Source organism: Protopterus annectens, chromosome 1.part1, assembly GCF_019279795.1.
Source record: "Protopterus annectens isolate FY-2018-M chromosome 1.part1, PAN1.0, whole genome shotgun sequence".
Taxonomy (NCBI): Eukaryota; Metazoa; Chordata; order Ceratodontiformes; family Protopteridae; genus Protopterus; species Protopterus annectens.
In genome coordinates this window covers 724,312,549-724,329,852 of record NC_056726.1, presented here as the reverse complement: position 1 = coordinate 724,329,852, position 17,304 = coordinate 724,312,549, and the positions used below count along the sequence as shown (strand labels likewise).

Below are 17,304 nucleotides of genomic sequence, written 5' to 3'. Positions count from 1 at the left end.
GGTGTGGAAGCAGACTTTTATGATGGAAAAGTTCTGAATTGGGCAGTTTTGTTGTTATAGTTCATGTGTTTTGTTTCACTGCCTACAGTACAGATTAGTGGTAAAATGTTCAAACAATACATTTAAAATGCGCTCTAACATGTGTGTTGTATTATACAAGGAATATAATTTAATAAAGTCAGGAAGGTGTATAAAGAAAAGAACACATGTATGTTTCTTGTTTTGTGTGCAAGGGGCCAATGATTTGAAAACAGCCCAAAGTTAATCTTTATCCACCACTGGCCAGATGCATTTTCTTTGGATGTGGTGTGGGTTTCAATGCTGTTTCAATGAATGTGAGTTTCAAGGGCAAAGAAGTTTTAACGTCAAGCCTGGTTTCATTGTGAGACAGTATTGCTTTGTTTACCAGATGATGTATTTTAGTGTTTCTGCTTTGCTGTGCTGTAAAATGTAAAAAATAAAATCCAAATCATTGTAGAAGTAAAGCAGTATGCATACATTAGTGTTTATGGTAAATGGGGCGAAATAGCCAGGTAACAGGACATTGGAATGGCTGCAAGGGGGACTCTGGTGCCATGTTTTGGTTGTCTGTTCTTCAGTTTGCGTTCGAAAGTTGGTATCCCACAATTCCATTGGAGTGGGTGGGGTTACATAATTATGTATGCAAAGTAGATGTTAATCAGCGTACAGATTTGTACCTATTTTTCATGGGCCTTGTCCAGATTTTTGATGTTTCCAGGTTGAGAGGTATGATCCCCACTCCGGAAAACATACTACTCTGGATATCCAATTCTCTCACTTAAGAAACAATTCTGATGGAAGACTTCAATACAGATTGGCTTAACGGTTCCTCAGAAAAGCCATCTTCCCACATAAACCTACATTGGTTTACTCAACTCATGACCTCCCCTACAAGGACTGATAAATCTCCCAAAAGACGAGCAATTTTTGACTGGATTTTAATTAGCAACCCCTTTCAGGCATCTCAGTCAGGTTGTCTGCCAGACAGTCTAAGTGACCATCAGTCAACCTTCCTTCTTAGGACTCAGACTCACCAAGTCTTCCAACTCACTTTCCGCTTAATCAGAAAAAAAAAATTCAACTTAAATAGCTTTATCACCACTCTATATAGTTGCAACTGGGAATCTCATAAACAGTTGCCTCTTGACAATACAGTTAACTCGTTCTATAACGCATTCTTAGCCATACTAAACTCCCATGATCTCCCTAGAACTATCAGAGTAAAATCTAAATATGTACCCTAGCTAACTAATGAATGCAGATCCCTCCTCAAGGCTAGAAACAAAGACTTGCAACAATTTCAAAAGAACAAAACACAACTAAGCAAACATATCTAGAACTTTGGAATAAAAGAAAAAAAATAATAAAGTTAGGCAAAATCACTTAACAAAACATCCGAAATAAACACACAAAAAAAACAAAAAAAATCTGGGGCAGTAGTTAATAACATACTTCAACCAGGTAAATCTACCACCCCTGCCCCAACAACAACCAACAATTCTGATAATATTCCAACCCAATTTAATAAATTCTTCAAAGAAACTATCCAATCCCTAGCAAACTCTGAAGGCTTTGGAAGTAACCCTATCCCTCTTGCCCCCAAGAACAGCACCAAATCCCAAGACTCCATCTCTCACTTCATCCTATAACCAGTATCTGTAATAATTATAAAAAAACCTACTTCAAAAACTTAATCCAAAAACTAGCCACTGACGACCTTCCTGATGAATTTCTACAAAGTGCAGCTAAAGCAATAGCCTACCCAGCAGCCGTACTCAAACCATTCAATATCTGAAAGCCAAGTATCCATAATATGGAAAACCTCCCACATTCTACTACTACTATACAAAAGGAAGTAATTCCACTGAACTCACCAATTATCGCCCAATTGCCATTCTATCTCCCTTATCCAAAAATACTTGAAAGAGTCGTGCACACCCAACTAATGGACTACCTTCTCACACAAAAACTACTATCAAACATCCAACACGACTTCCGTCCCTTTCACAGCACCATCGCAGCACTGCTATCCTTTACTAACATGGTTAACCACCACAGAAACAACAGAGAATGTGTATCAGCCATATTTTTAGACTTAGCCAAGGCCTTTGACATGGTCACTTACAAGAAACTCATCAATATTCTCTCCACTCTAAACCTCAGCAGTTCTACCATTACACAGTTTGAAAGCTATCTAAAAAGGATGACTGCAAGCCGACCAATGGCAACATCAACTCTTTCTTCCAGTTTCCTTAGGGGTTCCACAAGGCTAAATCCTTGGACCACTACTATTCTCTCTATTCAATAACCACCTCAGGACCTCAGCACCACAAGCCTCTGTAGTACAATACACTGATGACTCCACCCTAATATGTGCTGCTGCCACACTGGAAGACCTCCACACCAAAACCCAAGATTCCTTTCTGTCAGTAGAAACCTGGCTTACCAACTCACAGCTAATTCTAAATCCCAACAAAACTAAGCACCTTCTTTTTAGCCCAAACAGATCCCTCCCTCATCTTCCCTGTCCTTCAATATCTTCTCCAGGAACAAAACTATGATCACCCCCTCCCCCAAGCACTCACTCTAAACTGCTCGGGGTATGGGCCTGAAATTTGATATTCATAGCCCAAACTATCAAAAAGGTTCACAAGAAAACATGTCCCCTATATAGAAAATTTCTTACAAACACAAAAGTTACCATAGCCCGTACACATCTCCTATCAACCCTACTCTATGCCTCCCCCAGTGTTAACCAGTCTCTGCAAAACAGACCTAAACCAACTGGAATCTTGCTATAATAAAATAGCAAGATTTGCCACTGGAGCTTTACATGGATCACATCACTGTATGGTACAAAACCAGCTTAAGTGGGTCAAATTCCCACAGCTTCTACACTTTAATCAACTAACCTTTGCCCACAAAATTCTCCACCAACCCGATAAAAGCCCTTCTCTCCAAAAACTCATTCAACCATACACCTCAGCCCGATTTCTTCACTCTAGTAACCAATACCACCAAGATACCACCAAAGCCAACAACTCAGCTGGGAATTCTCTCTTCTCTAACTATATTCCTAAAATTTGGAATAAGCTGCCAACCCCAATAACTTCTAACAGGTCTCTCTCAATTCAAAAAGCGCCTCAAATCACACCAAGTGGACACCTGGCTATGTTCTTGTTACTCCCCTGGTTAGGCCTTCCTGATTTCCCAAACAATCTTCTACCCTCTTCATTTAAATAACAGGATGCAGTAACCTCAACTGTTAAGTTTTTAACCCTCTATCATTTCAACCACACTTGTAGCAACTATATTTGTATGTGTATAACCCTCTCCATTATTTCAACTGCAACTGTAGCAATATGAGCTATGATGGGATTTTTCTTCCAAGAAATGCAATGTATGTCTTCTACTTTTTTATTATTTGCCATCAATACAGTACTCTGTATGTTTGTTAAACTGCTGAAATGTCTGTAACTGAAACTCTATGTTTGCTAGTATATGCTGACATTATCCTTGTAACTGGAGCTTTTCTCCCCGGGCCTCCACTGAAAAGGGATTTGTGTCCAGTCAGACTTTCCTGGTAAACAAATGTAAAATAAATATATAAATTTATACATTTTTTTACCAGCTTTCTACGCACTTTGTACATTTCCTGATAGAAAGCTATTTTTAGCTATGTCTCATATTGCCAATATACCGGAAGCCCAAGAATAAGCAGGTTTATTGCAAACATGTATAGAAAATATTTAGTAATGTTGAGAACTAAGTAGGAGAATAAATATGTCAACTGGGGAATGGCAAGGCTGTCCATTAAGACCATTATTTGGTTTAATGAGCGTTACTGTAGGATATCTTATGCTTGAGAGGAATTCTTACAGAATTACCCTATCCATAATAAGCTATGGGGAAGATATGTTTATAGTTAAAGAAAGACAAAGATAGTATATATAGCACAGGATGAAATGATGCTGAGGCAGTTTAATTGGAGCTTAATATTTAAATAAAGAAAGGGTCTATGTTTGCACACAGAAAAACATTATAGCGAACTAATAATCGAACATTAAACAGTGAAAGTTTAACATAATGAAAAACTTAACAGCGAAAATAATTCATCGAATGGCCACAGTTGGCAAACAATTAGAAGTACCGCACTGCATAATGTAAGCAAAGGAAACCTTTTTTAAAATTTGCCCTATTCCCCACTGTAGTGTGATCTTGCAGTTGGCATATATATAGTTAGGGAGGTGTGGGGGGCACATCCCCCACCTTAGTTGGTTACATTTGCAATGTTGGCCAACTACGGCCATTCAATGAATTATCTTTCACTGTTAAGCTTTTTTTGGTACATTAAACTTCCATTGTTTAATATTCAATTATTAGCCGTTCGCTGTAATTTTTTTCAATACTCGAACATAGACCCTAACACAAATAGCTGTCTCATTTTATCTTACCTTTTTTTCTGCTCACAGTGATCAACAGCCACTCCCCAGGGCTCATCCTCATCCACTGAGTCTATCAGGCTATCCTTCTTGCCCTGAACTTAATCAAAGCCACATTTGAGGCCAGTGAGAAGACTTGGGCACCAGGTGCAGCATCATACTGCAGCCTAAGAGTATTTCTTATTTATTCCCTAACTTTCCTTCATTTGTAACATACCTACAGATGTGTACTGTCCTGCTTTCATGAAGACTCAGCAATGCCCCCCCTCCCTGCCTTTTCAGGTAATACCCATCTATATACTCAGCCTTCATCTTTTATGCATCCCTTCAATACCCTATGTACCTTTATATCCCAAGTAGAACCATATTGACACTTGTATTCTTTTAACCAGTATATTTGTTTTAATGCAGTCTACCAATCTGACCAAGAATCCTAAAATTCCCTCATTATAATTTAATCGTTGTAGATGAATTCACAAAATTTAGCACCTCTTATCAAATACTACATCGCCATCTACTAAAAATAATCTATCTAAACCTCGCCCAACATCCCATGCCCTGACTTGTTAGTATTACTTCCTTATAGTCAGAAAAATATAACTACAGAACATGCACACTATGCATCTCAAAGAGATAAAAAATATGTATTGTGATATAACCAATTACATTTAAAATATCACCTCTATATTTATAGAGCTTCTGCAGCTTTATAGTTATTTACTCTGTTTGGTATTATTACTGCATAACACACAAAGTTGTGTAACTACTCAAGCTGTGTTGCATTATACTCTTGTTAGTTTGATTTTTTTGTTATTCTGTTATTTTTTTCTGCTATGATTTGGGCTTGTTTTAAGTATGTTATGTTTATTTTTTCCTACATGGCCTGGGTGGTAGTTGATCAGGGTCCTTGGACCAGTTTACTTACCTGAAAAACAAGCGTTAAATAAAAATAAATATACCATGCTTTTCGGCCCCAAAACTTGGACCGAACCACAAAAGGAGGGGGAGTATCGATATTCATCAAAGATACCCACACCTCCAGGTTGGTGGCAAAGCACGAAGCATCAGAGACTATCCATGTGCAACTAACAGTGGGTAAAACTGCCTTCCAGTTTATAGCCTGCTACAGACCACCCTCCCAAACCCAGGAACCCCACTCGGCCTTTCTGAGAACACTGGAAAATATGAATGTCTCTCCAAACACCATTATATTGGGCGACTTCAACTACCTAAACATAGACCGGGAGCATTACTCTAGCTCCAACACCCTAGCCCAAAGGTTCCTAGAATGTATAAACTCAAATGCTATGGAACAACTTGTTACCACTCCCACAAGAGGGGAAAACATACTGGACCTGATCATCACCAACATGGGGACTCTATGCTCCAGACCAGAAGTGTATCCCTCACTGGTAAGATCAGACCATAAACTAATCTCACTGGATATTCACATCCCGACCCCACCCCTGCCCAGAAAACCACAGTGAAAAACTTCTCTAAAGAAAATTTCACACTCCTCAAAACTGAGGTGGAATCCTTCAAAGCCCCCGGGCCTGTGGAATATACAGCCCAGACCGCAGAATCCTTTATAAACGCATTCTATGAACACCTTCAGGCATGCATGGATCATGCGATCCCAAATAAAACCAAGACCCAATCCTCCAAAGGCAGACATCCTGTCTGGTGGAACCCAGCCATAAACAAACTATACAATAGAAGGAGGAAGCTACTAAATGATAGAGCAAAATCCCAAAAAGGGAAGGCATCACTGATCAGTATTAGCAAAAACTACGGGCACTCATAAAATTGTCTAAGGCCAGCTTCGAGAGAAAAATTGCACAGGACACTAAGGATAATCACAAGGCTTTCTTTAGTTATGTTAGGAACCTGGGTGGTAATTCCCAGATATGCTCAGAATTGGTCCAAAATGACAAAAAATACACTGAACCCACAGACATTGCCAACATCCTAGCTGACAGGTTCAGGGCAAACCCCCCCCCCCACCAAAAGGGCAAATATCTATCCCTGTAGAGTGCTGCCCCCCTGACATCTTAGATGCTCAGGTAAGAGTCGCCCTCTCCAAAGCAAAAAACACAGCATCAATGGGACCAGACGGTGTCCCGGGCTGCGTCCTGCATGAACTCCAAGAAGAGCTAAACCCAAACATAAAACTTCTGTTCAATCTCAGCCTTACTACAGGATATGTGCCCAAAGAGTGGCGTACAGCAACAGTGGTCCCTCTCCATAAAGGTGGTGCCTCAACGGATCCTGGAAACTATCGCCCCATAAGCCTGACTAGCTTGGTCTGCAAAGCTATGGAAAGGATCATCATGGACCTCATAAATAAAGATATTGGGGACTTACAGACGCTGGATCCTACCCAGTACGGCTTTGTTAAGGGCAGATCCTGCCTCTTAAACCTGGTTGATTTCTTTGAAACAGTCACCAAGGCCATTGACGAGGGGAAGGTGGTCCACACAGCCTACCTGGACCTCACAAAAGCCTTCGATACAATACCCCACTCGGGCATTATAGATAAGCTCACCAGCTTAAATATAAACCCCTATGTCACTAGATGGATTGCAAACTGGCTCAAGGACAGAACCCACATGGTTAGAATTGCTGGAGCCATGTCAGACTCCAAACCAGTTACAAGTGGTGTCCCACAAGGCTCAGTCCTGGGACCTCTCTTGTTCGGTATATATTTCTCGGAGGTACAGGCCAACACGGAAGGACTGTGGCTGACCAAGTTGCAGATGACTGCAAACTGGGCGCCATAATCAACTCTCCAGCCAACACAAGCATCCTCCAAAAGGGCCTCATAGAAACAGACAACTGGTGCCAGAGCCATGGCCTCAAGCTAAATGCCAAAAAGTGTATAGTCATCCCCATTGGCAAAAACAAAGTGCCCACAAATTACCACATAGGTGGTAATCCATTAAGTACAGAAGAAGTAATTAGGGACCTGGGGACCCAAGTTGATAGCAATCTCTCATTTGACAACCACGTGGACAAAGTGGTTAGAAAAACATTTTATATAGCCCACCTAATTATGAAGGGATTCACATCTAGATCAGGGGAGGTCATCGTGCCTCTTTACTCATCCCTCATCAGGCCCATAATTGAGTACAATGCCCCTTTTGGGATGTACCTTACCAGACACCTGCAGCAAATGGAAAGACCCCAAACGTACCTCACCAAGAGGATCAAAGGGCTCAAACAAATGCCATATGCTGCCCGGTTAAAGAAACTCCAGCTCTACTCAGTGGCATACCGCCTGTTCAGAGGCAATCTGTGCCTGGCGTATAAAGCCATGTCCAACCCGGAATTAATGGACATGCTGCACCTCAGAAAATCCAAATCCCATCGAGCTACGTGCTCGAGAGACTTGAACCTCAGCACTGAAATAAATAGGACATGCTGGAGGGACAGATTCATAACCCAGAGGCTCCCTTCACTCTGGAATAAAATCCCAGTCCAGGTTAGGCAGAGTCCCTCATTGACTCTCTTCAAGAGGAATCTTGATGAGTGGATGGGAGATCATAGGTTTACCCCGGCTATCACTTCTGTGTCACTGTTAGACAGAGGCACAGTATACTAACCTCGAAAAGGGCATAGCAAAATAAATTTAAAATGGGTGGCGAAAGCCAAACACATTCTGGCTAGGCTTATAAATGCCCTAGGGCAGATAGCCTAGTATGAACCTATGAACCTATATGTCTTTTCTACAGGATACAGCTCTACACATCTCATTATTCCCTTACAATTCTTAAATCAATCTTCTTTTTATTCTTAAATCCATCTACTCTTCTTGTTTGTTTTGTTTTCTGCCTTTCAGGTGGGTGTTGAAATCACCCACCTAGCAAATGGGATTTGTAATCAACACCTACAGCTCCACTTTTGGGAATATTTCCCTGTCTCCTCTCCTTTTACTGGAGCATAGATATTTGTTAACCTGAAAGGTATATCCTCAATCCATAAATCATTCCCTAACTCCACCCCTCCCAGGTTCAACAGCAAAAATATCCACTATCTTAATCTTTCTTTTCCCTGTAACCACTACCTAAATACATCTGTAGGGGTTTCAAACAAGCTCCCCTCCCCAGACATTAATACTTTCCTTATTAGTTTCATCTCTAAACCCAACATCTTGTAGGTCTTCAGGAGTGGCGTTAGGTCAACTGGTGCCCTAGGCAGAAGGGCTCCAAGGTGCCCCCAGCACACCACCTGGTGCCCCCATCCTAGTCTCCCTACACCAAATAAATACTGGAAAAGTGCCCCTGCTAGAGCGGTGCCCTAGGCGGATGCCTAGTTGGCCTATACCCAAGGCCGGCTATGGGTCTACTAAAATAGGTCATGATGTTCCAACCAATCAAAAAACAACCATCTTCTTTTCTTTTGACACCTGCAACCCTGCAACCTTTTTTTTTCAAAATTTCATATCATACTACCTGCAACCAAACCTTCCATTTCTTTGGCCACTGTTTTTCTGGAATCTCAAAATTCATGATTTCATATCATTGCACTCCGTGGATTCTTTTAACTGTGAAAATACTCCCTCATGTTCTATGAACTGAATTACGTACAATATATATACCTTTAACAGTGTCAGAACCAATAACATTCATAGGAAAATCTACCCAACGATGATCCTTTGGCAGGCATTTTGTAATTTTTTTTTCACAAAATTATTTTAATGGGCTAAACTCCTCATAAGCTTTACACCATCTTTGCATACATCGTGCACAGCCATGTCCTATTTCTCAAGGAAATAATATGCACGCAGTTAGCCACTATAATAAAGAATTCCCTTACAGTTCCGAATACACAACTTGATTATGTTCCACAGAACCATTCTAAACTTTAAAATCAATCAATAAATCCTCAGTGCATACTGCCCAAGTATCCACCATTCTACTTTTTAAAATCTAATACATCAGCTCCATAGTGTCTCAACTCTTCCTTCATTTCTCTTTCAAAGTGTCAGTTTTGAACTGCAAGAAAATAAGGCATCTTCCTACTATTACATAGTTAATCAAAACAAAATCCATCTAGGATTAGCAGTCTTTTTTTAATTAAATTGCTCAATACAGTTCATTATATCATTATACATTTCAAGTCGCATCAAAATCTGTCTTCACACACACACACACACACACACACACACACACACACACACCTTAGCTTTAAGTTGGTGTATCATCACTCCTATTAGTTTATGAACAGGCTTAATAAAAGCAGATCCATCTAGTGGTTTTGGTAGCCTATGATAAAATTATAAGATTTGCTGTTGGTAGTGACCAAACAATATCAGTTCATAGGTTCATAGATAAATATTGGGCTATCGATCTGTAGACGATTATAAGCTTAGCCAACAGCTAGAGGACAGAGTCAAACCCTGTACCTTGTATCTTTAAGGTAAACTTTAACCATTATGCCAATCTTCACCCTTTGCTGGTACTTCTAAATACCATTGCCTTGGTTGCAGTACCATCATTTCCTGTTCCTGAAGGCATGGCCTTTCTGGAAAGCAACTTGGTCAGCCCTTGGGGAAGACTGATGAAGTTCAATATTCATGCTTTGCTCCTCAGACACTTTCACACCAAGAAGCTGTATTGGGACTCTGGCTAATCCCCAACTCCTCCATTAGGAGTTCCAGAATGGGTACAGCTTCTTCTAACTACCATGCTTCTACTAGTGCAAGATCAGTTTTCCATCAAATGTATTTTGTTACACATAAATACAATATTCTCTTTGCAAAGGCTTAGAAATGTAGCCATGTAAAATCAGATGTATATCTTCATTTTACATATAGTTTCAATGGAAAGTAATGTTTCACTGAAGGATACAAATGAGCTCAGAGAAATAACCTTCAGATAAAAATGAAAACTGCTAACAGAATGCACAGTACATTGAGTACAGGCAGTTCTACTTTAGATGATGCAAGGTATGGGAACCAAGGTTAAACAGGCGTACAGAACTTGTAGGAAATTGAAAGCATTTTTGTATTATTTAGGAGATGCTTCAGACACAGAGGTCAGTAAGACAGTTCAGACTGATACAAAGAAGTTTGATACAGATACTTGAAAATGAGTGCAGAAGGAATAATTCTAAGTACAGAATTTATGGACAGTATAATGAGTGCAGAAGCTACGGACTATTTCATTTTATCAGCACTGTTATTTAACACAGTAAGATTTGATTCAGATATTGTGGACATCTCCCTCCAGTGTATGCTGCTACTACATAATAAACCAAAAACTGACAAAGAAGATACTGGCACCTCTTCTGCACAGTTCTTGGTAATTAAATGATAAAGACATTCATTCAAGTTTCTTCCAGTTTATATCCAGTGTTCTACAATCCTTTCAGTTCTTACATCCAGCATACTATCATCTTCAATTTTCTCAGTTTCAACAATACTCTGATCTACAATATGAACAACAACTGTTAACTCCCAAATAGCCTTTCATAACAAGAAAACTAAAATTGCCCTGGTGTTCTACTCAAATTATTATAGTCAGTAAAACTAGTATCTATTAACCCCCCCCCCCAACAAAAAAACAAACATGTGGAGGACCTTCCTTGAATAATACAAACTATGGAAGTGGATTCCAAAAAGACTGTGCTCTGTATGTGCATATGTGATGTTGCAATTTCAAACTTGATTGTGTTCAGAAGTTGATAGCACACTTTTATTTATATACATTACATGAAGAAAAATCTTTATAAATATATAATCTTTCAAAAGAACAGTGAACAAAATGCTTGACTACTAATCTGAAAGCAATTCAGGAAATATATTATTCTAGCATATTAGTAACAGATTACCTCAAGCATAAGACATTTCCCTACCATACCTGGCAGTGAGGGTGAGGATTGGAACAGCCCATCATTTCACCTTTGTTTTCAAAAATCTGTAAAAAAAGCAAAATAAATCAAAGTCTCCAATGGTTCACAGCTATGAAGGAACCTAGAGGCATCTTGTAAAGCTTCACCACTGTACACCAAAAAAATACCCGAATTATAAGGCTAAGAATGAAATATAACAGGTAACAGATAATCATAACCACTTAAACCTGCTTTATGCCACATCAGCCTGCACTATGCAAACAATACATTACGTTACTCTTAAACAGTTATAACAAGAAGAAATCAAACTCAAACCATTACAAAACAAAGTAAGAACAGTAGAAGAATGAATACTTAGCACCAAAAGCAGTTAGTTAACCAGATAAGGAACTTAACCCAAAATGGACCCTTTCTAGTCATGACTGCAGCCAAACATACAAATAATATAGACAAAAAGATGAGTGCAGTTCATAAATTACCAAGTGCCAAATATGAGCAATTTTCAACTCATTAGAAGCCACTTGCATTTTGTGAAGTCTAGTAGCCTAAATTGGTTCACAAATGGGTGTATATAATTAAGAATCATATTTAATTAACTGTTAATATATTGAATTTGAATGGTTGAATCTTCATTTAGGAGACTACTCATTTGGGTGAAACATTTAGTACAAATAACATTGGTAGAAATATCATACAGTCAACTGTACTTTAACACAATGTTCCTACAGGGAATGCTGCTTGCAGCTCCCAAAGTGATGGATTTATACCCATATGCTTAGTATATTTGCTAATACCAAGGGTACACCACTTTGGAGGCACGTGCATATCTGAATTTATTTGGCAAATAAAAAAATATTCCAAAGTATTGTAACCTTTGATAGTAAGCAATGGTGTGGGAAGTGTAGCCACTACCCCTGATACTAGGAGATAGAAAGGGCATAGTCTCCCAGCAAAAACACTTAACTTTTTAATACAGTTTTACATTTTCTCTACGTGATTATATGTAACTATGGTGCAGTCAAGCTAGTTGTTGTTTCAGCCCACTAAGTTGTGAACCAAAGTTTCAACTATATGAATTGTAACCATCTGAATTTTATGTTATGAAATATCATGTAACCCAGGAATGAATTTCTTTCAATCACAGATGTGCAGATATAGGGACCAGGTACTGTGCAAATATCTTGGGTACAGCAAAAAGACCAAAAGGCAAGACAGTAAATAGAAAATGGGAATTCCACATATGGCACCTAAGAAATTATCTGCGGACTTCACACACAGAAATGTACAGGTAAGCATCTTACACTTACAGAGAGGACTATACCCACTTTTTAAGGATGTTGCAAAAGCAGGGCCTAAGCAGAGACTGTGGACTCAAGTGTCTTGAACCTTTCTTTTTTTATGAACTTGTTTAGATCTGAGGGGTTTAATGGGATCTCGGTTTCTTTTTTTTTTTTTTTTTTTTTTGGTACTAGAAAACAAACAGAAGCTTGTTCCTTTTTCTGCATCTAAAACTAGCTGCACTGCTTAAACATCCAACAGAGGTTGAAAGACTGCAGTAGCCAGATCCAAGTGTTCTTTTGTAGTAGGATGGAGGAGTCATGGATATGGAATGGCACTAACCCTAAGTACTAATTCACTAGATGCTATCTCTCTTACTTCATTTACTGAAAACACATCTTTATCATGGATTCTGACTGTCTAAATACTGACTGGTTAGACTGCTCAACATCATATCAATATGCCCAAATATTAACTATGTTAATTCAAACAGTGTGAAAAACAGTGCAAAATCCAATCACAAATGGGAATACATCTGAGATGTCATATAGAAAAAAATAAAGATCTTCCTGCTCCCTTTTCATGCTTTTACCCACTGTAAGTAACACAGATCATGATGAATCATCTTTAACCTAACAGTAAAAATCAAACTCTCATAAATAAATGATCTTTCGTACACCTTACTGATGGAAAGTAAGATGCAATAAATTACATGACAATGAAAGCTTAATGCATTAATAGCTTCAGTGACCCAAACAAATCTGGTCAACATACTGTCAAATGAGTTCTTTATTACTACTGACTTATGTTCAACACATACGGGTAATGCACAAATTTACAAGTTAATAAAAAAAAAAAAAAACTGGAATCTCAAAATTCAGAACACATACAAAAATCTGTCTCTTTGAAGCAGCAAGAAAGTACTGAATAAAGCTTTGATCCTACTGCTGATTTCAATCTTTGAGATTAGCCGATCAGTAGTCATAGTGAAGGTGCCAGAGGGGAGCCAGAACATTGTGAAACTGCCCAGTTGTCATTTCCTAGGCAGGGAAACAACTCATGTAGTCTAAACACTACCGGACATGGGAATGGTGAACAGAGTCTTTCCCATGTCATTCAAGGTTTTACTATATGCAAACACGCATACAGTAGATACTTTTTTTCTAAACTGCAAGGCCCTTGCTTGAACATCACCTTCACATAGAACATGGAGAGCTGTGATTGTTTACAAATAAATGTAATGTTCTCCATAAAGTTTTAAACTTATGGAGCTTATATAGACAGTGTGGCAGCGTTTTCCCTTTATTTTCTAGACAAAGGTATAGTGCATGCAGTTGAGCACCAGATTCAAGTTAATTATACAGAATAAACCTATAATTTGTGCTCAGAGCTACTTTAGCTTTAAGAAAAACAGTAAAAAAAGTATTTTTTTTTTAAATCTGATAATTGGAAAAGCACACTAGGTAAAATGTTCGACTTTAGGGATGACACAGTGGTGCTGTCCGGTGAAATGCTTACTGCTCAGGTTTTATAAAGGCAAGTGGATACAGAAGTAATCAAACTTAGAACTGCAAAATAAGTATCATTAGCAGTATAAGCACTTAGATCCAGCTTCTAAAAGGATAAAGCTTGCAAATGTGAGGTTATTTTTAATTGATGGTATTTCTACAAAGAAAATTAAGAGTTTCCTTGAAAAAACACTTCAAATCACTAGAGGCTACAAGGTTTGAGCACAATATCAGCCTTTCAATTACAAGCATTAGATTCATGATTCCTTATTGCTGCTGAACCTGATCCCTCCTACACACACACACACACACACACACACACACACACACACACACACACACACACACACACACACACTCGTTCTAATAAACATCTGATTGGTTCTGTTCTGGTCAGAAGAAGATTATTAATCTGAAAAAAAGTAAGGAATAGAAGACACTATAACAGATGCATAAGACTGACTGACACTACACAGTTTTTTAAGGAGAGACAAAGTTAGCAGGGAAGTGGAGAAAGATTGGCAGCTATCAGTTACTGCCTTCAGAAGAAAACACACTTACATGTTCATAAGTAAATGCTAGGCTAATTTACCTAAATAGCCATTTTAAGTTTAGTCAATAATCTGAGATTTGAATCAAACCCTGTATTTTGTGTTTATGAGGTGAAGACCTTAACCATTATGCCAAACCAACCCCTTCCATTAAAGCATTTTTTATGGGTAAAAGGATTTTTAGTTACTTCTATGTCTTCAGCAATTCACCAGGAACCTGTGGGATCTTAGGATCTCAGACTGAGACTGACTGCTTTACCTCAAGTCTTTTACAAGAATGTTCATGCATATCAAGGGGAAGGGATCTCACTCAGTTACAAAATGTATGACTGCCATGGCAACATTGCAACACTAGAATCATATGTGCCGTGTCCTGCATCACTTTTACTGATACCTTCTGTAGAAAGGTAAAGGGTAAAAAAGCATACATAAATTCTCCAGCAATACATATCAAATGCATTCACAGGGAAATTAACACCCTTAAATTAGGCTATAATTATGAGGAAGCACATTATGGGAAGGCGAGGCAAAAAAAATGGTCCAAGTGGCAATTTCCCCAGACTTGGAAAAGAATTGCAAGACTGCAGGAGCCACCTCCTAACTCAGAATAAGGATTTATCTGCTTAGAAAATCTGACCACAACCTAGAGTTTCCAGGGATGTAAAACACATTAATGCTGATCTATCTTCAATGAAAAAGAAGTTATGTACTCACCATAAAATTCCATCTGAGTAGTTGTACTTCATTTGTCTTCAACCTGTGGGTCTTCAGATCAGCACCGGATCCAACACGGTTGCATTTTCCAGCTATGGCTCCAAGCTCCATGCTCCTCCCCTTATGCATAATGCCTCCCTTCTCCCCTCAGATAGAGTATGCTGCCTAACATGCAGACACCCGACCCAATGACACCTTATCACCAGGATAACCAATACAAAAAACCCTTAGCCTGACCGGACTAAGGATCCAAATAATAACCATCTAATAAGAAAACATATCATAATCTGATTGATAAGGTTAGGGGGAAGGAGGGGGGGACGGCTGAAGACAAATTAAGTACAACTTCTCAGATGGAATGTTATTGTGAGTACATACTTCTTTATCTGACGTAGTTTACTTCATTTGATTTTCAACCTGTGGGACAGAGTCCTCAGCTACCAAACTCTTGGATGGCCCTCATGGAAGGATGTTCTGGAGCACCGCAGAGTCAAAGGATGCTCTACTCCTAGAGACAATGTATAATTTATAATGCGAAATAAAGCTAGGAGATGAGGCCCAAGTGGCAGCTGAACAATCATCATCCAAAGATACCCTGGACCAAAAGGCTGCTGACGTAGCCATAGAACGGGTCAAATGAGCTTTTGCTATCCCTGGCAGAAACAGACCTCTCTCCAAATAGGGTCGAACAATGCATTGTGAAATCCAGAGAGCAACTGTCACTTTTGAAACTGGTTTGGCATAAAACAAAGTTGATCAGATTTCCAGAAGGTTTAGTCCTGTGTAGGTAAAACCTCAATTGTCTATGCACATCCAATAAATGTAACCTATATTCCCCTTTGTTCTGGTAGTTAGGAAAAAAGACTGGCAAGTTAATGGTTTGATTAATAATGGCTTCCGAAGCTACCTTAGGAAGGAAGGACAGGTTAGTGCGCAACGACACCCTATCTTTATGAAAAATCATGTAGGGCATTTTGATTGAAAGAGTCTGATGCTCCGACACCCTTCTGGCGGAAGTGATGGCAACCAGGAAGGCAGTTTTCCAGGTCAGAAATTGCAAATCCACTGAAGCCACAGGCTCAAAGGGGGGGGGAGAAACCAATGCCTGCAACAGTAAGGTAAGGTCCCACGGCGGGATAGGATCCTTTACCAGGGGTCTAAGAAAAGCACCTTTAAGAAACGTCTTACAAAAAGTCTAGAGGAAGCCAATGAAGGCATATTTACCCCCACATGAAAATTAGAAATGGTGCCAGTTGGACTTTAACCGTAGAGGAAAAAACTGTTGAAAAATACAGCCAGAAAATCTAAGACTGCCGAAAAAGGTGCGGTAAAAGGATCCAGGGACTGCTGAGTGGCCCATATTGAGAAACATTTCCATTTACTACGATACACTTTTCTGGTAGAAGATTTATGAGCCGCTACCAGAATGGACTTAAAAGGGGATGACAAACCGAGAGACCTAATAATCATGGGAACCGGAGCAGCCAAGCAGTGAGCTTCAGACTGTCCAGGTTTGGGTGTGGGATCCCCAAGGGATGTGAGAAGATCTGGAACTGGATCCAAAGTCCATGGTGGAACAACTAAATGATACCCGAGTAAGGGAAACCAAACCTGTCGAGGCCAGAATGGGGAGATGAGGATCAGACTGCTCCCCAGCCTTTGGGCTTTCTGCAGAAACTTCAACATAAGGGAAGAGGAGGATATGCATAAAGAAGACCAGGAGGCCAAGCATGAATCAGTGTCTCTGGGGGTTTCCCCTGACAGGGGGTTCAGAGTGAAAAACTTGCTACATTTCGCTTTGGAAGGAGATGCGAAGAGATCGCAGCAAGGACGACCCCACTCTAGAAAGATCTGTTCTACTACTGAAAGATTCAGAGACCACTCGTAAGGCATCAGGATAGATTTGCTGAGCCTGTCCCCTAGAATGTTGGGCAATCA

The 17,304-nt window shown here is 39.4% G+C and overlaps 1 protein-coding gene across 1 annotated transcript in view; it reads right to left on the bottom strand.

Annotated features, from left to right (window-relative positions):
* Window positions 1–17,304, bottom strand: part of GALT (galactose-1-phosphate uridylyltransferase) — a 1,193,614-nt gene that overhangs the window by 840,605 nt on the left and 335,705 nt on the right. Inside the window, exon 6 of the mRNA XM_044087230.1 lies at window positions 11,324–11,380. Coding sequence (XP_043943165.1) covers window positions 11,324–11,380 — 57 coding nt within the window. The remainder of the gene's footprint in view (window positions 1–11,323; window positions 11,381–17,304) is intronic.